General features: G+C 41.5%; 1 protein-coding gene across 1 annotated transcript in view; it reads right to left on the minus strand.

Moving 5' to 3' along the window:
• Nucleotides 1-448: 448 nt before the first annotated feature.
• The window catches only part of ALMS1 (ALMS1 centrosome and basal body associated protein), a 129,995-nt gene continuing 104,720 nt past the window's right edge, over nucleotides 449-25,723 (minus strand). Inside the window, exons 13-20 of the mRNA XM_074951947.1 lie at nucleotides 25,036-25,153; nucleotides 23,052-23,300; nucleotides 21,608-21,852; nucleotides 20,183-20,363; nucleotides 18,677-18,740; nucleotides 11,889-11,975; nucleotides 9,407-9,506; nucleotides 449-913 (exon numbers count right to left, since the gene is read on the minus strand). Coding sequence (XP_074808048.1) covers nucleotides 869-913; nucleotides 9,407-9,506; nucleotides 11,889-11,975; nucleotides 18,677-18,740; nucleotides 20,183-20,363; nucleotides 21,608-21,852; nucleotides 23,052-23,300; nucleotides 25,036-25,153 — 1,089 coding nt within the window. The 3' untranslated portion in view covers nucleotides 449-868. The remainder of the gene's footprint in view (nucleotides 914-9,406; nucleotides 9,507-11,888; nucleotides 11,976-18,676; nucleotides 18,741-20,182; nucleotides 20,364-21,607; nucleotides 21,853-23,051; nucleotides 23,301-25,035; nucleotides 25,154-25,723) is intronic.

The raw sequence follows: 25,723 nt of genomic DNA on the forward strand, positions 1-25,723 counted from the left end.
TAACTGGAACCTTGACTTTTTTTGAGTTGAGGCATTTTAGGCCTTCAAGGTTTGAGTGCCAAAAAAATTAAAACTATTGTTCTCTCTGGATATAGTTTGGGAATGGGATAACACTTTGGGAATGGAAACAGTGAATTCCCAACAAAATGGAAAAATACATTTTCCATTGGCCTCTACTGGTGAGTACAACAGGATTGTACAACTGTAGAGTCATTATTAATGGAAGGAACAAATCTAAACCACTCTATAGAGTGCTAAAATTGCCCCACCTTAAAGATGAAATCAGTTACAGTCTGCAGGCTTATCCTACCCAATAGAAACCTTTCATGGCTATTTAACTCACTTTTGCGGATGCCATACATACCAAAACCCTAGAAAAAGGACTACAGTAAAGTGACAGTTACTGCAAATCAATCTGAAGCTCTTTAATTTTTTCAGCAGTACAAAATAATTACAAACAGTGAGCTATGAAATAAAAATTAAAAAATCATTGTTAAAAGTTATTAAAAATAAATATTTAAAATCTGTTGTCCACATGAGATCATTGATTCTTAAGTATTTATAAATACTACAAAACTAAATTAATCTGGGAAGGGTGTAACAACATTACTGAAACCAGTAATTTATTTTTTTTTAAATTAAAAACCTGCCATCCACATAAAATCACTGATCCTCAATTATAAATACATCCAAACTTTCAGTAGGTGAAGAGAATACGACATTACTGAATTACACCAAACATACTCTGCACATTGGAATATTTACTGTGTATTCTATTCTCATGTCATAAATTAATGTACATAGGAAAGACGCATGAAAATTCACTACATGCAATACACCTTATCGAAACAGAAGATTGTTTTTCCGATCAGTTCCAAGGTACTTTTCTCCCTAAGATGTGATTGGTGATTTTCTGTGGGGAAATATGAAGATAAATGACAGATTAATTAGTATTATTTCTCTAACAATGCTACTACCTAGCATTTAACTGTTCAAAACACAAAAATAAGTAAATACCGATAAATCCCTTAACATATATCTTGCACCAACTGTGCTTTCCCCCGTAGAGGTATAAGGAGACAAGAATGTTGACACACTTCCCACTGGTGGAATGGCACAAACAGAGAACAAGAGAGGGAGCAAGTGCCTATTGTTATTGCACAAGCAAATGGAGGATTAATGTGCAACAATCATCTTCCAAATAATGGTTGATATTTCAATTATGAACTCACAAACTTGTTTTCACTGACATAATGGACTTATTGTGTGATGAAAGCAACAGTTGTTACTCCACTGTTTTAGTTGCCTTTGAGTAAACAAAGAAAATTAAGCAGGCGGCCTTCCAGAAGGCTAGATCAGAGACTTAGCTGTCTATCACTGAATAAGATAAAAAACTCCCTTACTCCTCTTGCCTAACAATGCTTTGTGGCTGCACATACACAAAGACACCAGGACCACTGGCAAAACATGTGGCTTTGGGAACAGAACTCTCTTTTGTCAATTTCTGTAATTGTATTGTCATGACAAGGTAGACAAGACAGTTAATAAATCAAGTAATTGTGTGTACGAACAGATTTTCCACTGATGATGGGGTTTTATTAAATATCTGTTCTGTATTATTATTCTTTTCTGATTCAGTGACAGGCTGTCCCTTATTGTGAGGCTGTTTCGACAACTCTTACCCTTTGCCCAAGGAAGTGCACAGAATTTCTTCCCCACATTTTAGTGGAAAAACTTCTACTATTTCTGAAAGTTCAAGTCTCTCTCACTTTCCACATCTCTCTCTGGATACTAAGTCTCTTCTCTTTGAGCATCCAGTGGCCTTGTGTCTCCCAGTTTATGATCTCTGATATTAAGTGAACAAGCTTCAGATATAAAAGCACCACACCTTTGTGCTGATTCAGTCAGCAGGTTGTGGTATCTCTGAAGCACGGAGAAGTCTTACTCTGCTTTGTAAAGTGCAGTGTAAACACACAGGATTATCTATATAATCTACTAATAGAGAGAACTGATATGCTCATTAGCAGATCTGATCTATTGCACGACAGAGGAAGCAGATGCACACAAACAAATGATCCAATTTATTAAAGTATAATAATTATACTGTATATTCATTACAGTATAATGGAAAACTTTGTAAGCAACAGAACAATCATCATCCATCTCGGTATGGAATCTGCCCCTCAATACTGCACACATACTGCCCCATTCCATCCTGCGATCTCAAGATACTTGCACAACTACTGAAGAACAGCCCTGACTGGAACAAATTACATTTGCCATGTGCAGCTGCACAGTACATGGCACTGGTGCCAGTGGTTATGCCTTGCTGTTTTCTAACTGGCAGTTTTGTAGAAATGTTGACTACTCTGGACTCAGAAAGTTGCCCCAGACTGAACTGAACTCTGGTCCCAAAGATGGAAGATAAGAACTTTAACAACCTCTCCCTTAACAATTAAAAAAACTGTTTAAAAGTCGCTGGTGGGAGGCAACAAGAAGGTCAAAAATCAGATGAACAGATTCACTAAAGCAGCAAGTGGGAATCACAGCTCTGAGAAGATTATTATATGCCTATATGCCTCTGGAAACAACATTCTTCCTTTCCAGCTGGTGTAATGACACCTACTGGCCAATATCTTACTTACAGCCTCCCTCCCCCACCACCTCCTCACCCTTAAAGTGACATCTAATCTCAAAAACTGGCTCATTGTTTCTGATTTTTAATGCATGCATGGACGCTCAGATCTTTAAAAGGGAAAATATGTAATCAAATTAATTTGTCCAACACCTGTGGGATTTTCTTCCTATGATACCCAACTCTCAGTCACCAACAGAGCAACATGCATCCTGTGCCCTGAATGAGACAGGAGGCCCGTGGGGAAAAAAATCAGTAAGTGATCATGTAATTAAAGACTGTATCATAACTCATACACACAAGAAGTTCCAATTAAGGCTACATAGTCAACCTGGAATTCCGCCCCAGTTCCAGTCTCCTTGCCCAGCCCCTCCCAGTCTCATCTAACCCAGCTCCCATTTTCTCTTTCTCCCTGCGCCAGCCTCCAGTTCTAGTCTCCCTCTACACACACAATGCTCCTTGTTCCAAACTACTGACCCAGCAGGTCTGGCACCTGTCCTGTCTGCATTCAAATCCGAGAGCTTCCTCCTCCACGCTTTCTGGGCCGGGAAGGGAGTCATCATTGAGAACACAACAGATAGGGTCCCTGCTCCCAGTTATTGTGCCCACAACCCAGCTCTGACAGAGTCTACAGCAGCTCAGAGCTGCAATGCAGGGAAATTCTTGCTCAGCCACAGGCTGTACAGTCTGGCTTCCTTCTTCAAATGGGAAGTTTCCATTTTAAATGGCAAAATTCAATATCTTCTATCAGTGTTTAAAGTGTTGTAGGAGCTGGGAAGGTCCCAGGATATTTGTCCAGTCAAAGATATTACCTCATTTACCTTTTCTCTCTCATATCCTGGGACTAACATGGCTACAACAACATACATGATATATAATTTATGCACATATACATAAAGTAGTTAATCCATCTTTCATATTAGGGGGACATGAAAAATCACCTGAGTCTTGCAATCCTAATGGTTTATGCCATTTCCAGAGCCACTCCATGGAATTAGTTTCTTTATGTATGGTCGAATCCCCTTACATTATGAACTTATATCAATAGCATGTTAACAACAACAGCTAAACAATTCTGTTTGCAGTTATTCTGTGCAGCCACAGAAGAAAATAAAGATATACTCTATTTATTGCAATGAATCACCCTTCCTCTGAACCAAGGACACATGCAGGTCTGAAATGTCCTGCTTTGCACCATTCATCTCTCTCTCTCATGTCTCCTGCTAACTATACGACTTCAATCTCAACTCCAGAAAGTGTTCATTAACATTGTAAGACTTAACTGTACTTTAGATCCAGCAATGGCTATGACCATTAATAAAAACCACACCCCTCTCTCTCTGAATTGTGGCATTCTGTTCTGTGCTGACTTTAGCCCTTAAGAGTGTAAGCTCTTGGCCATTTACCATTTGCACAGCAAGGTGTACATTTAAGACATTAATAAAAATAATATTTATATACAGAATCTTGTTGTAGTCATATAAATTGGATCATTATTATGGTTCAGTATTTACCATCCTAAGACAGAAAATCAAAGAAACATATCCAAAATATTCTTTATGAAGCACTTTTCAGACTGGTAAAATATTCTGAAGGTAGTCAGCAAAAGGATAGTACCAAATTCCAGTAACTTAAACAACATGTATCCATCTGGCAGGTTAAGAGGGCATTCAGAATGGTACCACATTTAAACAAATAAACAAACCTTAACCATAACCTTATTTTTAGACATTAATCTCTGTTGTGGCCGGCCAGCTCCTGCTTTGGTGGGATGCCCCAGCATGCAATGGGCCATTACACCAAAACTTGGAACATGTTGGAAGTATGGAGACAGGAGCCCAGTTTGTAATTTAGGTGTATATCCAGAGGGACTGTTTACTATACAGTGTATGCAGCGTTGCTGTAACAGTATTGGTCCCAGATTGGGACCACATCCTGAAAGAAATCTTTCCTGGACCCACTCTTCTCGCCTTCAGACAACGCCCCAACATCATCATCAGAAGCAAGCTCCTCACAGACGAGGGACACATCAACTCAAAGTGGCACCTGACCCTGCTAAAACAACAGGTGCGAAACCTGCAGACATACCTCCCCTGCTATGATGATCAACACCCTCCACAACACACCTTTCAAGATCAGTGGGTCCTATATATGCCTATCACTACATGTGGTGTACTTCATCTAATGCACTAAATGCCCCAATAATAACTAAGTGGGTGAAACCAATCACTGCGCTCTCACATGAACTCTCACAGAAAAACGATAAAAGATAAATACCATATCCCCTGTGGGTGAACACCTTTCACAGAGCAATCACAGAATATCAGGGTTGGAAGGGTCCTCAGGAGGTCATCTAGTCCAACCCCCTGCTCAAAGCAGGACCAATCCCAATTAAATCATCCCAGCCAGGGCTTTGTCAAGCCTGACCTGAAGAACCTCAAAGGAAGGAGATTCCACCACCTCCCTAGGTAACCCATTCCAGTGCTTCACCACCCTCCTAGTGAAAAAGTTTTTCCTAATATCCAACCTAAACCTCCCCCACTGCAACTTGAGACCATTACTCCTTGTTCTGTCATCTGCTACCACTCAGAACAGTCTAGAGCCATCCTCTTTGGAACCCCCTTTCAGGTAGTTGAAAGCAGCTGTCAAATCCCCCTCATTCTTCTCTTCTGCAGACTAAACAATCCCAGTTCCCTCAGCCTCTCCTCATAAGTCATGTGTTCCAGCCCCCTAATCCTTTTTGTTGCCCTCCGCTGGACTCTTTCTAATTTTTCCACATCCTTCTTGTAGTGTGGGGCCCAAATCTGGACACAGTACTCCAGATGAGGCCTCACGAATGCCGAATAGAGGGGAATGTTCATGTCCCTCGATCGGCTGGCAATGCTCCTACTTATACAGCCCAAAATGCCGTTAGCCTTCTTGGCAACAAGGGCACACTGTTGACTCATATCCAGCTTCTCGTCCACTCTAAACCCCTAGGTCCTTTTCTGCAGAACTGCTGCCTAGCCACTCGGTCCCTAGTCTGTAGCGGTGCATGGGATTCTTCCGTCCTAAGTGCAGGACTCTGCACTTGTCCTTGTTGAGCCTCATGAGATTTCTTTTGGCTCAATCCTCTAATTTGTCTAGGTCCACCTGTGTCCTATCCCTACCCTCCAGCGTATCTACCACTCCTCCCAGTTTAGTGTCATCTGCAAACTTGCAGAGGGTGCAATCCACGCCATCCTCCAGATCAGTAATGAAGATATTGAACAAAACGTGCCCCAGGACCAACCCTTGGGGTACTCTGCTTGATACCAGCTGCCAACTAGATATGGAGCCACTGATCACTACCCGCTGAGCCTGATGATCTAGCCAGCTTTCTATCCACCTTATAGTCCATTCATCCAGCCCATACTTCTTTAACGTGCTGACAAGAATACTGAGGGAGACCGTCTGATCTCTCAGTCCTCATCCTCAAAGGAAACCAGCACAAAACCTTCAAAAGACAAGCCTAGGACGTTACATTCATAACTTTACTAGACACTAAAAATCATGGACTGAACAGAGACACTGGATTTAATTGGAATTAATTTGCAAACTGGACACCATTAAATCAGGCTTGAATAAAGTCTGCGAGTGGATGGGTCATTACACAAAGTAAAACTATTTCCCCATGCTTATTTTTTCCCCCTGCTGTTACGCACACCTTCTTGTCAACTGTTGGAAATGGGCCATCCTGATTATCACTACAAAATGTTTTTCTTCTCCTGCTGATAATAGTTCATCTTAATTGATCACTCTCATTATAGTGGGTATGGCAACACCCATTTTTTTATGTTCTCTGTGTATATATACACATCTTCCTACTGTTTTCCACTGCATGCATCCGATGAAGTAGGTTTTAGCCCATGAAAGCTTATGCTCAAATAAAATTGTTAGTCTCTAAGGTGCCACAAGTACTCCTCGTTCTTTTTACTGGATTTAACGTTTATTACAACAATCTATAATCCACTAAACATTCCCTCAGCTCCCCGCCCACCCATGATTGGAGAAGTGTTAACAAGCCACTTCACCTTGAATGGTCCCTTGAAATGTGTGTTAACTACTTATGCTAAACAATCTGTTCCACCTCTATTTATCTGCGACACTGGGTACATTTCCCAGATCTGAGGAGGAGCTCTATGTAAGCTCAAAAGCTTCTCTCTCTCACTAACAGAAGTTGGTCCAGTGAAAGCTATTATCTCACCGACTTTGTCTCTGCATACGGTGGATTATTCCCTGAATCTAGTGTTCTCTGAAGACTGATTTATAGGGTCTGAGGTGGGGGTGTAACGGAAGTGAGAAGCTGAACCAGTTTTGATAAAGTCTGGGACTTCAGTGTTGTGACATCAATGAAGGTCACAAGCAGTAATTTCTATTTTTTATTAAGTCACAATGTAAGAACTACATATATGGATGTCTAGAACACTGATATCGTAAAAGTGATAAATTGCCAGTCTCAGAGATACGTTTATTAAGAGAATTTATGGAGCACTTCTGTGGTATAAATATTTTTAAATCATGTCACAGTACATTATATATAATTGCAACCTCCTTGTTATAGATCACCAGATGCCATGACCCAGAAAAACACCTTCTCTCCACTGAATACAATGTAGTTACCATGTACCATGTCACAATGAACTCAGATTAGTCTCTAGAGCATATTGGTCCACTCCATAAAACCACCACCAATCTCTGCTAAAGAGAAAGATCACTGGTATTGGAATGGTAAGACTGCTGCACAGAATAAAAGGGAGGTGCATTAACATAGATGTATCTAGGGAACTGTGCATGATGTATCTTTTACTATAGCTGCCTCTAAATCACAATTTAACTGCATATGGAATTCTGAGTATTACTCTTTAGTACATTAACATTAGCCAACCTGCCAGCTAAATGAACACTCAAGAATCTATTGTCCAGTCTCCAGAGGGTTAACAAGTCATTTTTTCAAAGTCCTCCCAAATCATACAACCAAAGCTATAACAAGGACAGTGATTCATTATTAAACTTGTCAAACATGCTTTGCAAATCCCACTGTGAATTCTGAAAGCTCTTGTGTTTATAATATACACCAGGGCTAAACACCAGAGTTCAAAGACGTCATCAATGGAACACTTTCAGTATGCCCACCAGAATCTCTTTGTTCTGTCTTCAGGGATTGGGGCAAGGCCTTTCTAGTCATATTTATTTATTTGGGACCATTTTTCCTCCCTTTTCAACAGATTTTCTTTTTCATTTTTATGTATTGAGTGTGCACATTGGGCAGAGGTTGGTCTGTTGAAGTGTGGCTAAGTTGGGTCCCTGCAGCTTGGTTTAAGTGTTGTATATATATTCTGTTCAGCATCCACACACAGAGATGCATACTGTAGAAAACACATAAATATAATAGAATCATAGAAATGTAGGGCTAGGATGGGACTTTGAGAAGTCATCTAGTCCATCCCCCTGATGCTGAGGCAGGACCAAGTAAACCTAGATCATCCCTGACAGATGTTTGTTTAACTCGTTCTTAAAAACCTACAATGACAGGGATTCCCCAACCTCCCTTGGTAACCTATTCCCAGTATTTAACTATCCTTATAAAGTTTTTCTTAATATCTGACCTAAATCTCCCCTGCTGCAAACTAAGCTGATTACATGGAGAACGACTGATCACCACCTTCTTTACAACTGTCCTTAACATATTTGAAGACTTATCAGGTCCCCCTCCTCAATCTTCTCTAGACTAAACATGCTCTATTTTTTAAAAAAAATCCTTCCTCTTATGTCAGGTTTTCTAAACCTTCTATCATTTTTGTTGCTTTCCTCTGAACTCTCTCCAATTTATCCACATCTTTCCTAAAATGTGGTTCCCATAACTGGAACACTACTCCAGTGCTCAGTAGAGCAAAACAATTACCTCCTGTGTCTTACATACAACATCCTGTTAATATCCCTGTCTTTTTTGCAACTGCATCACATTGTTGACTCATAAAAAGAAAAGGAGTACTTGTGGCACCTTAGAGACTAACCAATTTATTTGAGCATGAGCTTTCGTGAGCTACAGCTCACTTCATTGATGCATCCAATGAAGTGAGCTGTAGCTCACGAAAGCTCATGCTCAAATAAATTGGTTAGTCTCTAAGGTGCCACAAGTACTTCTTTTCTTTTTGCGAATACAGACTAACACGGCTGTTACTCTGAAACCTGTCTTGTTGACTCATATTCAATCTGTGATCTACTGTAACCCCCAGATCCTTTTCTGCAGTACTACTGTCTAGTCAGTTATTCCTCAAGTTGTAGCTGGACATTTTATTTTTTCCTTTCTAAGTGTAGTACTTTGCACTTGTCTTTACTGGATTTTATCTTGTTGTTTTCAGACTAATTCTCCTATTTGTCAAGGTCATTTTGAATTCAAATCCTGTCCTCCAAAGTGCTTGCAACCCCTCCCAGCTTGGTGTCATCTGCAAATTTTATAAGCATACTCTCCACTCCATTATCTGAGACATTAATGAAAATATTGAACAGTACAGAATCATGCAGGACCCCACTAGATATAAGGTTCCAGTTTGACCGTGAATCATTGATAATTACTCTTAAAAATAGTTTTTCAACCAGTTTTGCATTTACTTTATAGTGATTTAATCTAGAGTAAATTAATTTGACCCAAAGTAAGAGATCTTGAATATCCTAGTCTAACTTGTTTGCCTGGAATTCTCTTTTCCTTGATGACCTGTAGAAGGCCGGCTTATGAGACAGAACACCTACCGTTTTGTAAAGCTGTGCTTTCAATCGGTATGAAGTATATTCAGATTTTCTTTTCTCTTCCTCTCGCCTCTTCTGCACCTCAGGCAGCTGTTCATAGATTCTTAGTGTAAATACAAAATAAAGACAAAAAAAGTTACTTGGGAATAAAGGACCTTGAAGATAAAAAGCAGGATGCTTTTTTCACTAACGTTCTCTCAAAGGCTTCTGGCCAAATATAGCAGAGAAAGATTATCTTTTGGGGTAGCTAGTGTCATGGAGGCCAAACGTGGAATACACGATCACAGCCAGCCATGGTACTGGAAGTTTCCATATCCCACAATGCCATTCATTGAAGTATCACCCCCTAAAAGAGTATTTTTGGGAGTAATGTCAATGATATGGCAGCACTCTCCAAAAAGTGCAATTTTCAGGATCACCAGCAGAAAATGGTGCCACCAGTGGATAGGCACGTTGGGTTCCAAATACCAAGTTTATCTGTAAATGGTAGATATTTTTGTGGCAAGAAAGCACTTGAAATGGGCCAAATTTGGCAGAATCATCTGTGATATCCAAAGATCTAGGGCCAGATTTTGCCCTCTCCTCCTGTTGAGCCTCCCCCAGGCAGGAGCCAGGAATAATGGGAAGCCTTGAACTCAGGAAGCATAAGGACTAGGACCTCTGCAAAGCCAGTGCTGCTGTTGCCAGTTCTGTACAGTGATCAGGATCTTAGTCTCCCTTCTACACACTGGCTAGGCACAGAAGGCAACAGACACTGTACCCTCTTCCTAGGGTTGGCACAGGAGCTGTGCTCAGCCCACACTCCCCAAAGCTCTGAGTCTTGTGTCTGCTTTAACACTGGAAACTGCTAATTTCATGAAAATGGCTGCCAAGTTCACATAGGACTGAATGCCTCCAATAATAAAAAAAATATCTGGAGCAGAGACACTACCATATTCTGAATGGTCAGCCTTGTATAATACTTAAACAGGAGAAACTGTACCTTGCTTCTTTTCTCACACAGATTCGAGATCGAGTGAATACAGTAGAAACTTTCTACACAAACCATGTTGTACCTAAAATATATTGTTTTAAGAGATTGATTGCTTTGCTCTTTTATGCAATAGATTTCATCAGATCACGGCCTACAATGCCAGAGGGAACTGGAAGCAGATTTTCTTTTAAACACATTTATTCCTTCAACTGGTAATCATTTGAAATGGCTTCAGTTTATTCTGTTTTGAGGATGAGGGATACACAGTGTGATGTGGCAAGGCCAGATGGCTATGGAAAAGTAGTGGGAGACAGATATATTAGCTCCAGGCTAAACAAATCCCTGGTACCAGGATAAGTGAAATGGCAGCTGCTCCAGGTCAATTAAGACACCTGGGGCCAAGTAAGAGCTTTCCAGAAGGCAGGGAGAAGGCTAGGTTGATTGGGACACCTGAAGCCAATCAGGGGCTGGCTGAAACTAGTTAAAAGCCTCCCAGTTAGTCAGGTGGGGGTGCATGTCAGGAGCTGTAGAAGGAAGCTGCGCTGTTGGAGAGACTGAGCAGTACACACCATATCAGGCACAAGGAAGGAGACCCTGAGGTAAGGGTGAAGTGGAGCTTGAGGAGGTGAGGGCTGCTGTGGGGGAAGTAGCCCAGGGAATTGTACATGTCATGTTTCTAAAAGGTCAGCTACCATAGCTGATACTATTAGGGTCCCTGGGCTGGAGCCCGGAGTAGAGGGTGGGCCCGGGCTCCCCCCCCCCCCCGTCCTTTGCCCCCTGATTAATCACTGAGACTGGGAGACAACAGAGACTGTGCAAGGAAGGATAACTTCTCCTCACCTCCCTCGCTGGCTTATGATGAAAATAGCTCAGTAGACTGTGACCCTTGTTTCTAGAGAGAGAAGGGTTACGTGGAGGGTCACAGTGAGCCTCTGAGGCTAGCAAAATCCGCCAGGAAACACGGGACCCACAGAGGCAAGGACAGAGCTTTGTCACAATAGGATCAAATGTAGCTGAGAGTAAGTGGGTGCATCTCCCATGGAAGTCTCTGTGCTAATTTCAGCAAGGACATAAGATGGTCAAAAAACAGGGGCAAGGAAGTTAGCAGGAAAAGAAATGGGAGGGTATTAGATAAAGCAGACTCTCCCTACTTTAAATTACCCTTCCACCATCCCCAATGGTCCCAGGGAATGAATTTGACCAATGCTGTACCTGATTCCTATGCAATATCCTAAAGCGCAGACTATGATTAAACCACACACATTTGTAGAGAGTCCAGACTACCATGTACAAACATGTCAGTTAACATGTTGAATTAGTAATCAGTTAACCTGAATTAAACTCTAGAGTAGATATACCCAATGAGGCTGATTCTTGTGGGAGTAGGCATATACAAATTAAAATAGGGTACTTAAAGAAAGAACTCCATTATAAAAATAAGAACACGGCCACTACAGCATTAACAGTTCCCTTAATGTAGAGCTCTTTGCTACTACCTTCTCACAGACATACCTTCTCTTTTGTCCCTGTTTTCCTACTCTGTTTGTGGCTGCTCCCAGACGCCCAACATTTCTAAAAACTTCACTAGCAGCATTACCTCTATAGAGAAGACAAAATGAGTAACATTTGGATTCTTAATTTTACTTCTACTAAGACTTAAACTGAAGGAGTTAGGCAGTACTTGGATTGATACACTGGTCTTTCACCTCTGAAGTCACAGGTGTAGAATTGCATCCATTCATAAGTGAAAAGGCTACTGGTGGTTTCATTCTCTGGGTAGATGCTTTATCCACTTCATCAGAAAGGGTGCCTGAAGTGGTTAGGGCATTAGCCTACTACTTGGGGAGATCTGGGTTTGATTCTCTACTCTGACACCAACTTCCTGTGTGACCTTGGGCAAGTCAGTTAGCTTCTCTGTGCCTCAGTTCATCATCTAGAAAATGGGGATAATAGCACCAACCTACTTCACAGGGCTGTTGTGAGGATAAATACATTAAAGACATTAAATATTGTGACACGCTTTGAGAATTACCAATCAAAAGTGGTGTACAACAGAAAGGTACTATCATCATGGATGGGATTTTCAAAAGCTTTCAGCACAGGCCAAACCCTGCTTCCACTGAAGTCAAAGGTAAGACTTTCATACGATTTCAGAGGAAGTAGAATGAGGCTGATGCTGAACACTTTTGAAAATCCCACCCCATAAAACCATGGCCCAATCTGGTTTATAACAGCACAACTAGCTGCCTTTGCTGACGGGGGGTCCAAAACCGTAGAGGACTGTGTTGCACGTCAGAGCTGAGGTGCAATGGCTCAGCCGCATGAAGAGATTGCGGAGCACTTGCCAGCAAAACTGCCTTACCTCTGGCCAATGTGCTCAGTTCACCACTGCACACTGAAACATTCACCCAGAGACAAAACTACCATGTATTTTCAGGAAGAGCAGAAGCATTCGCCTACTAAGACCTACTGCCTAGATTTCGTATTCATCTTACTATTCTGTAACAACATGTATTCCATCTGAGGGAGCTTTTCTGTGTAAAACAATCAGTTCAAGGCATGAGAGTTATCACCATCCATGATCCCCTATTAGACATTAGCACATACTCCATTTTGAAGTTTCTACCTCAGGCCATACAAGTTCTCCACTGGAAAGGGGATCAAAGCCTCTTCAGACCTACAAATGATCTACTGGATGGAGGTGGGAAGGTCTACTAGGACTCCCTCAGACTACCATCCCACTTACTCTCCAAGGCTCCTTCCAGGATGGTTGGAGGTGCCTCATTAACTAGAAAGTAATCTGCTGTTCAGGTATTAGGCCATTGGCTCACCCATTCATGGAGACATTTAACTTACGTAGGGAATACACGACTGTAGCTAAATTCAGCACCCTGTTCCATGGCTGATTTATAATTCTAACAAGGTGTAAGGAGAAATGGAAGAGTCACCTCATGGGAATGACCCACAAAAAACTGTGCTCATTAAATGGGCAGATTTTAAAAGGCCAGTGAAAGTGATAAATTACTTTCCAACTTCAACTGAGAGAAAAGTTACAAGTGCAGCATGAACAAGTAAATGGCAATAAAAATATCACAACTGGATCCAGGTTGGGTGAATCAGCAGACATGCTATGAATTCAGATATATATGAACTCTGAGTTCATGAAGATGCTGCAGTTAATGGCACAGATCAAGGAGTACTACTGACCTGTGATTAGAGTTTTCCCCAAAGTAATGAGTATTTTAAGATTTTGGCATCTGCATTCCCGGGGCAAGTGGCAACTTTCAAAGTTACTATAAATTTTCAATGTATGGCCTTTAAAACAATTTTTGAAATGCCAAACAGCATTGAAATCAAATTTATCATCTTGCTCACTCTCCTCCAGCCTTTATATTAAACCACAGGGTTTATTTTGTATATTACCTAATCTTTCTGGCATATATTTGCCCTATATATAGTCTTACACTCTAAAGTCCCACTTCAGCAAAGTAATTAGCCATATGTTTAAGTCCCATTGACTCCAATATCCCTGTGGCTGCTGTTTTGATTCTTTAAGTATCTTATGCTTCTGTAGCACTTGTCATGTCAAAAGACTTTAAATATTTTACAGACTATCATGTAGATATAATACCTCTCCCTTCTTTTCTCACCTCTTTCCTCCTACACCATTTCAAGACCCAACTGAAAGTTATCACATTTTTCATATCTACCGCTTCACTTATTGTCCCTATCTCACCATTTATTTGTGTATTCTTAATTCACTATCCAAATATTATGCACTCTCCCCGCAATATCTACCCAATTTCATATCCTATATATAAATACTTGTCCCAAATGATCATGTAGCGGTATGTGCTGTTAGACATCTGCTACATTCCACACCCGTAAAAGTTTTAGATGAGGAAGTTACTCACCTTGTGCAGTAACGATGATTCTTCGAGATGTGTCCCCCATGGGTGCTCCACTTTAGGTGTCTGTGTGCCCCTGCACCTCTAATCGGAGATTTTTGGTAGCAGTGTCCCGTTGAGCCCGCGCATGTGCTCTCCCTCCCCTCATCGTCTGCCTCGCGCGAACCCCCCTCATTTCCTTCTCTACCACAGAGCCCTATAGAGAACTCCGAAGTAGAGGGGAGGAGGGCGGGTTGTGGAGCACCCATAGGGACACACATCTCGAAGAACCATAGTTACTGCAAAAGGTGAGCAACTTCCTCCTCTTCTTCTTCTTCGAGTAGTGTCCTTATGGGTGCTCCACTTTAGGAGCACTTTAGGAGCACTCCACTCCGGAGCAGTACCCACCACTGGAGGCTGGGACTTTGGAGCGGAGTCTTTTACTACAGAGAGTACTGTGGAGTCGAAGATGGTGTCAGCGGCCAAATCTTCAGTGATCGCATAATGTTCTGCAAAAGTATGGACAGAGGCCCCAGTCATTGCTCTATAGATTGGGGAGATAGGGGGTATCCCTATGGAATGTGATTGAGGTAGGAATTGATCTCATGGAGTGCATATGGACAGAAGCAAGTTGCGCCCTTGCTAAGTGATTAATGCAACTAGAGACCCATTTGGATAGTCTTTGAGGAGAAATCACAGAGCTTTTGGATCTTTCTGTGGACGAAAGGAAGACTTTAGGGGATTTCCTGAAGTCCTTAGTCCTGTCCAAGTACAATGCTAATGTCCTTCTAATATCTAGCATATGCACAATTGTCTCCCAGTTGTCACAATGTGGTTTTGGGGAAAAAACAGGGAGATGGAGCTGTTGATTCATATGGAAAGTGCAAAAAAAGTAGGGAGAAACTTGGGATATGGCCTTAGAGTTATTATTATTTATTATTATTATTTTATTTTTTTATTTTTTTAAAGACAAAGGCCGTGAATGATGGGTGTGCCATCAGGGCCGCTATTTCTCCTATGTGCCTAGCTGAGGTGATGGCAATTAGAAATGCTGTCGTCATGGACAGGTGTAAGAGAGAACAAGTTGCTCTGGACTCGGAGGGAGGTCTAGTCCAAGCCCTGAGAACTAGATTAAAGTCCCAGGCTGGAGCGAGTGGTGTCACATGGGGGAAGAGAGTCCCAATGCCCTTAAAGAGTCTACGCATTAGTGGCTGAGCAAACTCCAAGTGGAAAGCCATTTTCACCGTGAGATGTACCTTAAGGGACCTGAGTGAGTTTAAAATATAGTGCAAAATCAGAGGGAGGAAAGATGAGGTTGGGTCTGTCCGCTTCGAATGGTACGAACTTGGAGTCATTTCCATTTTGTAGATAGGTATGTGGAGTGGTCAACTTGTGGTTGTGTTGCAACATGTGTTTCAGCTTGTCAGAGCACTCTGTTTCTTAGCCTTGGAACAAAGAAAGATCCAAACCTGGAGGCGGAGGACCCATGGGCTGGGATGAAGGGTCAGCCCATTGTTTTGAGAGAGCAGGTGAGGAATGGGCTGACATCAGAGGAACAGGAGGGCATATTGCCATCTGCATCAGGTAAGGCAGCCAGACTTGTCTTAGTCAAGAGGGGCAATCATAATAACTCTCGCTTTGTTTCTTTGAATTTTCAACAGAATCTTGGGACAGGGTAGGAAACTGGGAAAAGACATACAAGTGGGCCCTGTCCGCTGGGAAGATGAGGGCAACTGCCAGTGAATGTTTCCCCAAAGGGTGGCTATATCTTGCAGCACCTGTGAATTCAGTATACACTCATTCTCGTGAGAAAATTCCAACTGAGACTGTTGGTTATCCCGTTCTGTATCCCTTGTAGACAGACAGCTGAGATGAGCATTGTGATGGGTGCATCAATTCCAAAGTTTGAATGCTGTCTTACAGAGGGAGGGAGATCTGGCAGCTCCTTGGCAGTTTATACAAAACATACAGGTCACATTAAGTCCATCGTAACCTTTGTGTGTCGTTTTTGATGAAAGGCAGAGCTTGTGCACAGGCACTCCTGACAGCCCCTAGTCCCAAAAGAGTGATATGGAAGGTCATTTCGGTGGAAGGCCATTTGTCCTGAACCTTGTTGTTGTGTAGGTGAGCTCCCCAGCATATTAGGGAGACATGTGTCCCAGGGTGGTGAATGTGGGTAGTGAGAGGAGCGCTCTTGCTTGTACTGCATCAGGTTGGTGCTGATAAAGTCCAGTCACTGTACCGGGGTTAGTATGCTACCACAATGAAGTGAACCTTGGAGACTACCCTGTGTGGAGCAGTCTGTACCTATAATGGTCCTGCCCCAAAGGTAAGCAATAGGAAATCTCCTGTATGATGGTTGTATTGAGATATGGAAGTAGGCACCCTGTAGGTTCAGGGCTAGAAATCAATCTCTTTGCTCTAGAGCTGGTCCTAACTGCTGTGAAGGTAAGGTAAGGTGACTTCTGAGTGGCGTGACAGGTGTATAGATGGCAGCTGATGCTGTAAGGTATCATTGTTCAGGCCCCTGACCAGTTCATCAAAGTGCTTATAAGAGGCAGTTTGAGAGGTCATGAACTGGGGTGCAGACTGTTCTCACTTTTGAGCCCTGGGTCTCTTACACTGTGGCTTATAACAGCACAGAGATGGTGAGTATTGAGAAGATTGTGATCTGTGGTCTGGTTGAGAGGTATATCTTCTCCTCTGTTCCACAGTGTAGATTCCTAAGGAGTGTAGTGCGGTCCGAGAATCCTTCAGGATGCGGAGAGAAAATCTGTCTTCTCCGCAAAGAGTTTGGCCCTTCAAATTGGAAGTCTGTAGCTCTTTGGGCAATCTAGAGAGGTGTAGCGAACAAAAAGAAAAAACACCCCACAACCCACCTCAGTACCACTGTCATGGAGACTAGACAGGCGCTGTAACACCTACATCTGGTCGTGTCTCTAGGACCGGTCTGGCTATTAACTGACCTTCTCTAAGAATGGTCTGAATCTGTTCTTTTTGTGTTTCCTGTAATGTTTCAGAAACATCCTGGGTTTCCCAAGATTAACAAAATTGTTTTAGCCATGAAAGTTTGGTAATTTATGACTCTAAACAGTAATGCTGTCGATGAATACGACATCTTGCGAAGCCTGATCATATGGAGTTGACTTGGCATTATGTTGCTTGCTTCATGCATTAACCACATCCACTATGATGAAGTTGGGTTGCAGATGTTGAAAACAAAGTCTGCCTCTTTGGGTAGAGATGTAGGGTTGTTTTTGTTTACACTCTGTTGCGGGTTGGTGCAATGGAGGCTGGCTCTGCCAGATGATTTTGGTAGGATCTAGAATCAGCTCATTAATTGGGAGGACAGTTCTAGATGAGAAGGTAGCGTGCAGAATTTCCACCAACTTGTGATGTGTATCTGCCACCTCCTGTAAGGGAATCTGCAGCTCATCTGCCACCCTCTTGGTAAGATCCAGAAAGTTCTTAAATCTTCACCTAGTGATGAGGGGTGGGCAGCACAGTCTCATCTGGGAGAGATGAGGAGAAGTGTGCTGCAGAGGCAGCTTCCTCTTCAGGTGTGTGGGTTTTTTTTTTAACTGAAAAAGAAAATAATTATGAGTCTACTAGATGCCTGGGGAGAGGGGAGAATGCCCCCAGACAGGGAAGGAAAGTGAAGTTCTTTTCCTTTTTCTCTTTTATTTTTAAACCAAAGGAATAAAATAAAATTAAAATAAAAACAAAACACACTAGCCTGAGTACTTTTAGGGAGAACAAAAGTAACACAAGAAACACTACATATGCTCATGACACACATAAGGAAGCAACAACTGCTCGTTCTGTCAGAGGCCAAAGGCGGTAGAGAAGGAAGCGAGGGGGGTTCGTCCGTGCAGTGCTAAATAGCCTCAAGGCAGACCACAAGGGAGGGAGAGCACATGCGCGGACTCAACGGGACACTGCTACCAAAAATCTCCGCACACAGACACCTAAACTGGAGCACCCATTGGAACACTACTCGACGAAGAACTCTGATTTACTTTTCACTATTTGTGGTGCTTGATACTTTTTGCATTTCACTCAGTTTGTCCAATGGCTAGGCTATTCACTGACCAAAGGCTTATGTTCCTAGACCATTTCAGTTCTAGTGCTCACCACAATTCTGCAATGTTTGACTTGGAAACATTGCCGTGAAATGTTCAGAGGTAGCTAAAAGAAACAAATTTCCCCAAATTAAAAAAAAACCATGGAAACTTCTATTAATAACAAGTCATGCTCACCTTCTGACAGAAAACCTTCCATTTTGTACCTAAACCACCTGATGTTTCCCAAACGTCCAAAACCGTCACTTGCAAGAGTGATTTATCTATTCTCACCACCCATTGAGGTCACCTGATTTACAGTCTATTTGAAATAAGTCTTTCTTAGCCTTACCGTTTTGATCTCTGAACCATTTCACCTTTTAGAATTGTCCTTCTCTTCTGTTTAACCAGGCAGTCTAAATAGAAAGGCAAAGTTTTGAGCCTGATAAAACTTTAAAGCTTACAAAAACAGTGAACAAGTTTGTTTAGATCAGAGAACTGTTCTAATGCACTCTATATGATTTTATGGAAATATGCTAATGAGCGTGAAGATAATGTAACTGGAATATGCTTCATGCAAAAGGTCTCTTGTAAGGTATCATTACAAAGCCTATAATCTACTGAGTGTGGTCATCCAATTTGTATAAATGTATCATTCTTGTATCTGAAACTAGAAATATGAAATATAACTCTGAGGTCCTATTGTAATTATGCAAAGTGGGGGCTATTAATGGTGGCTTGGAATCTTGATGGCTCCCATTAACCAGGACCATTGGTTGTAAATGGCTCTGTTTACTTGTAAGTCTTCCTGTATACGTGTGTGCTGGCAAGTGGGTAATGAAATCTTACAGTGACATGTGATCATGTCACCTGAACTGAAATCCATCTTTAACCTGGTGCTTTTCCATTTAGGAGGAGGGGTGTGAACCCACAGAGGGACAAAGGATTCCCACCTTGTGCAAAAGATATATAAGGGGGTGGAACAGAACAAAGGGAGCTGCAATCATGAGAAATCCCCTAGCTACCACCTGAGCTGGAACAAGGACTGTACCGGGGAAAGGATTGGGCCCAGACTAGAAAGGAGTCTAGTCTGTGAAAGAAGCTTTTTGGAACATCTCTGAGGGTGAGGTTTCATCTGTAATCAGTTTCTCACTGTATTTGGCTTAGACTTGCATGTTTTTGTTTTCTGTTGCTTGGTAATTTACTTTGTTCTGCCTGTTATTACTTGGAACCACTTAAATCCTACTTTTTATATTTAATAAAATCACTTTTTGCTTATTAACTAACTCAGAGCAAGTATTAACACCTGGGGGAGCAAACAGCTGTGCATCTCTCTCTATCAGTGTTATAAAGGGCAGACAATTTATGAGTTTACCCTGTATAAGCTTTATACAGAGTAAAATGGATTTATTTGGGGTTTGGACCCCATTGGGAACTGGGTATCTGGGTGCTGGAGACAGGAACACTTCTTAAGCTGTTTTCTGTTAAGCCTGTAGCTTTTGGGGGACATGGTTCAGACCTGGGTCCGTGTTTGCAACAGGCTAGCATGTCTGGCTCAACAAGACAGGGTACTGAGGTCCCAAGCTGCCAGGGAAAACAGGCTCAGAGGTAGTCTCAGCACATCAGTTGGCAGTCCCAAGGGGGTTTCTGTGACCCAACCCATCACAATCTCATTATTCATATAAAATGGATAATTATCCTATTATAAGAATGCATATATAAAATGAATTTATATAAAATGAATAAGAATGTTACAGAATCTAATTAGAAATATGTACACTTAGAATAATGCTCTGTAGACAAACAGTGTACATTCAGTATTTCCTATAGAGCATGAAAAGGCATAAACATGAGGCACCTCTGTTATAGAGCAGGTAACTAGCATTCTTATAGCCCTTCTTCTCAGGGGGATTGAACAGCTCCTCTCGCTCACTCTGCAACACACTCTGTAGCTTCCTTTCTTCCATGATGAGCTTCAGGCGCTTCACGCGCTCCCCAGAGCGGGAGATGAAATCAGGGCGGTGCAATGCAAGAGCCTCCTAAGAAGGTAAAAAAAACCCTCAGAGTAAAGTAGTTTCAGGACGTTCCTCCAACCTGGGAGGGGATGATCAAAATATCTAACCCCATGAGTGAACCATAGCAAGCATTCCTTTCAAAGAGTCATCCTCACATGGCACAGAATGCTGCATCCATAATGCTGAGCAATTCTCTGGGGATCTTGTTAGCAAATACTTTGGTTTTAAACAACATGAAAGCTAACTGGCTGAGGAAAAGAGTAGCTGAAATAATTTGCAAAAAGGATGTAAACTTCAGTTTAAACAAGCAGGCCAAAGATCAGGCAGCCACACACACAGGACAAGATACTGGTAACCACAGAATTAGACACCTCCATCAAAATAAAACTAAAGTCCATTATAGTTATCTTTTTAAATAGCATATGTTCATTAGTGTCCACATTATGTTGGCTTCTAAGGAAAGTTTTTAAATGGGGTCTCAGCATTTCACTTCCATTTTAACCCCAAGGTTTAGTGGTAATAAGAAGCTTTCAATATGCAAAGCCAATGAGTACTATGACTTGGCTGCATCTGAGACACCTTCCTTGAACAACTTCCTGATGCGTGCTTGTGCTGACACAACTGCCTTCACTCTGCTCTACTCCTGTATCTCAAGGCAGCAGGCGATTATGCCCTTGCTGAAGTAGGTGTGAAACTCACTGCCTCTTGACATCAACTTCTGTTCAACCCTCCTCAGTTTTGATCATCACCATAAAACTGTATTTTTCACACTTGGCCTTGAGTGTCTATATAATTTGCTATGTGGGTACTTGAAATCCCCATTTTAGTTTCCATTTCATAGGTAAGTTCCCTGTTTTTATTGTATTCACTGTTAAAGATTAAAGAGCGTGATACATTTTAATTACTAAGCATTCATGAATACTTCTGCAGGGCAGCAATTAAAAAACCAACTTGCTACTGCTGCTGCTACATTCCTTCTGAAGCCCAAAAACATGAGATTTGATCATCCTGATTATCTTAGCTTGTATAGGCATAGGTGTTATAAAATGTATATAATTATCCAATTCTTTTTTTCAAAAACAGCAATAGTGTTGTATTATAGGTTGTGTTGTTGACTACCTACAGCAGTGAAAGCAAAGTGGTGAAAATCAGGGCCACAAGTTTTGTTTCTATGAGCACCTAAACATGGCTTAATCTTCTCCATCTTTTCACCTCTCTCCTCCAAAACTTACAGTAAAACAAGAACCTCTACAGTGGAGTGTTCTTACCTGCAATGTCATTTTCACAAATGGCCTTGGGGGCTTGTTCTCAACATCTCTTACTGGGACTACCGGTTGAATCTTGATGCTGCCTTGCTGCTCTTGCCAGTTCCTCTCTCGGAGTGGATCTCTCCATGGCTTTGTGTTGGTCAGTGGCTCAAACCAGGATGGACCTGGACCAGAAAAGGAGCTAGATTTGTTCTCCTTCCTAGAGTCAGACTTTAAATCCTCAGCAGGAACAAACCAGGAAACTCCTATTGAAAATATTTTTTAGAGCCAAAAAGGAAAAAATAGAGAAATTTATTTTGAAGAATATACAATTTCTCATTTTCCATCTCCCTTTGAGCGTCTATGTATACACAGTGTCACTAAACACAATTAGAGGCCTGATCCTACAGTCCTTGCTCACGTCAATAGTTCCACTGACTTCAATGAGACTATTCATGTTAACACCAGGGCTGTTTCAAACAACTGCATTTGCCAAACACTAGAGAAAGTCCTCGAGTCTCTATCAACGAACATGGATAAAACACTCTTTGAAATGGCTCAGCTAAGAAATTTCTCTTTACTTATACACTCAATTACTAATAATTTCACATTTCTAAAGCACCTGTAATCCCAAAGAGTCCTATGGCTCTTAAAGATGTTTCTGAAGGCACATGCTTTTCATCTTCCAACGCCATTATGTTCACGTGCTAGGCCCTCCTGAATTTACAGCCTTCTGGAATTTAAATACAACTAGAAGATACCCTTTAGAAGTTTTCAAGTGAAGCATATACAAGACTGTGATGAGTAGGATTATCTGTTCCTAACCAAAAGATGATAAAAAATTGCATCAAGGGATGGAAACTAACATTTTAGAACATTTCAGCAGCCAGGTAGCTGAGTGTTGATGGGAAATTCAAATTAGGAGGCTGGACCCTGTCCTTCCCCAAGATACAACCACAGCTGAAGAGGGAGACAAGAACACTTCCTTCCAACATTATGACCTTCTCTTCACCTGAAAACTCACTTATTCCATGAAGCCCTCAATAAATGAATCAGTAAAGTTACGAAATACTGAATATTATCATTTTAATATATGCAGCTTCACAGAAATGCTAAGATGTTCACATACCTAAACAAAGTATCCATGTGAGCATATACTTGATTTGTCTTTTCTTGCCACATTCACTCCCTATATTTGTCACCATCATTTGATATATCATGTCTGAAATTTAGATTGTGAGCTCTAACACTTCGGGGCACTAAAAATAATCAACTATAAACACTTGATAAAAGTTAGTGATTCCATTGCCTTTTAAAAAAATATAATTGTGCCATTGTTAGAGACTGTTCTTACAGGGCCAGCTAGAGATCTCATGAATATATACATTGTGTACTGGTAATATATGCTGGCTGATGTGAAATGTGAGCACTTCCCCATTCACAAAGGTGCAATACTGGATCTGACCTTGTGGTAGCTGTGGCCTGTTACTTCCTGTCTTTTTGTCCATGAGAAAATTGCCAGGCTGTCCCTTCAGTTTCTCCTTGCCTGGTGGGTTTTGAAAATCTGAAAACCCACCATCCAACTGCCCAAACCCACCATCGGCACAACTTGAGGGCTTCTGTGGCCTCACTTGGCTAGATCTTGGGGTGGGGAAAGTCATACCAACATCTCGAGTGTTTTTCTTAGTTGCACTGTTCACAATCTCCAAATCTCCTGTAGTTCAAAAGAAAGAAAAAGGAACACATTACTCGGGAGCAGCAGTGACTCAATACGCTAAGATGTTGGAAAGCCCTCCCTGGTCCTTCAAACTAAGTAAGTGGCCTACTGCCATACCGCCGTGTATTCTAACCATGTCAGATCTCATAAACTAAGCTGGGTTGAACCAGACCAGAAGATTGATGGAAGACTTCCGAGGATCTACAAGCTGCAGAATGTGGTGTTAGTGATTCAGAAGGTGGTACTTGTGCAGGTTTTGTCAGAGTTTTTTGCCATTTTACTGTAATCTTAAATATGGGGCTGGAGGACTCTAAGCGTTGGTAAAAACAGACTCACGCCTTTTAAGTTATCACTCCAAATCCAGCTCAAGTTCAGTGACCAACGGTTGTTACTATTTGATGATCCATGTGAAGTTAGTTTAGTGCCATCATTCTGGCTCCCAGGGCAAAAGGTGTCTACATCACACCACCATTAATACAACTGGAACTAACTGGTTCTCTTGTTGGCAGTTACAGCAAAGGTCAAGCACTGAAGGGGATGAGAGAGTGAACTACCACCTCTCTGCTAGAGGAAGATTCCTGTATTCAGGTTAAGGCACAAAGCTAAGTCAGCATATGCTTGTGCTGCTTACATTTTACTGGATAAACAGAATCCTTTGCTCAGGGTGATCAGTCCAGCACTTTCCACGGATGCTGAATTTTATTTGTAAAGATTTTTAAATAGTTGGGATGAAAGGGAGAACTAAAAACGTGTAAAACTGAAGGTGTTAACCAAGGCTTAAGAAACTGTAAGAAACCTTGGAAAAATGTCATGAACATTTACCATCCCAGATGCAAAGTTTACTCACAAAATAATGATAATGAAAAACAGGTATTTTGTTTGCCCATCAAAAACAGTCACTCATCCCTTAAAGGAGGATTTTGCAAGCCTGCTTTCAGGGAATGGTGTAATTGAAAATTGCCGTTGGGGGGAGGGGAGGGAGAGCCTGAACACAGGAATTATACCAGTCAATGGATACATCATATCTTAAGCAGAGGACAAGAGATGTTCAAAGGGACAATACTGCGAACAGGGATAAAGGGTGCTGTTGGCATGCTGACTACACTGATAAAATAGCAAGTGCTTAGAAAGACATTCAGTGACTTACATACAGACAAAGGACCTCAGGAACTTTAGAACTCTTGCAAGAGAAAAATAACATGGAAGCTAGAGCTAAGTCACTTATTTGATACTTTTCAGAGTAGTAGCTGTGTTAGTCTGTATCCGCAGAAAGAACAGGAGTACCTGTGGCACCTTAGAAACTAACAAATTTATTAGAGCATAAGCTTTCGTGGGCTACAGCTCACTTCATCAGATGCAACGATGAAGTGAGCTGTAGCCCACGAAAGCTTATGCTCTAATAAATTTGTTAGTCTCTAAGGTTCCACAAGTACTCCTGTTCTTTTTATTGGATACTGAGATGGATTAAAGGTCTGGGTTAGCAGAACTCAGATGAGCAATGACATTGGCCAGTAGCATAGTGGGAGCCAGCAAATGGAAGTGTCTGATCTTAACACAATACTTGATTGTGAAAGCATCTAAGCAGTACAGTTTGTGGGCAGTGAATGTCCAGTGTACATACCAGTCTGCAAAGACATGCATTAGACTCTGAAGCAGCCCTCTACGATGGTTTTGAAGAGATGAAAGTCAGAAGTGAATAAGCAGAGGTGAAGTTCGGACCTAAGAAACTCACCTGCTTGGATGCCCTTGTTTAACATCCGTATGTGTCGCTTGTTACTGAGGGCAGAACATGGTCCACAGGAACTGTTGATTGTAGCAACAGAATCTGATGAAATAACAGAGTCTGACATCTAGAAAAAAACATAACAGGTTCTTGGGGATCTCTATTCGACTCAAGTCAGCATGGGGGCAGGGGTGAGGGGTCAAGCTGCAAAGGAGCAATAGTCACAAGTTCAGTTCTTAAAATGATTCAATTAACAATCGAGCACAGGCCTACAAACATCTTTCCACAACATTCTACACAATTCCGCTAACCTTGGCTTCCTTTTGTTTAGAAGAACGGACGTACATTGCTGGCATCAAACCTGATTAACTAGGAGCGTCACTCTGCCAATTTTTCAGGTGAGAAAATGGCAATGCTTTAACGGCTCTGCCACCAGTAACTAACAAAATCAGCCACGAAATCCTAGTGCACATCCATTCACATATATAATTGTTTGCTTTCTTAAAATAAAAACTCTGTTTTAGAAATGACATTTTTTAAAGCTTTAACTTTATACACTAGCACAGTGGTTCTCAACCTTTCCATACTACCGTACCTCTTTCAGGAGTTTGATTTGTCTTAAGTTTCATCTCACTTAAAAACTACTTGCTTACAAAATCAGACATAAAAATACAAAAAAAAGTGTCACAGCACACTA

The sequence above is a fragment of the Natator depressus genome, chromosome 4 (genome assembly GCF_965152275.1).
Source record: "Natator depressus isolate rNatDep1 chromosome 4, rNatDep2.hap1, whole genome shotgun sequence".
In the NCBI taxonomy this organism is placed as follows: Eukaryota; Metazoa; Chordata; order Testudines; family Cheloniidae; genus Natator; species Natator depressus.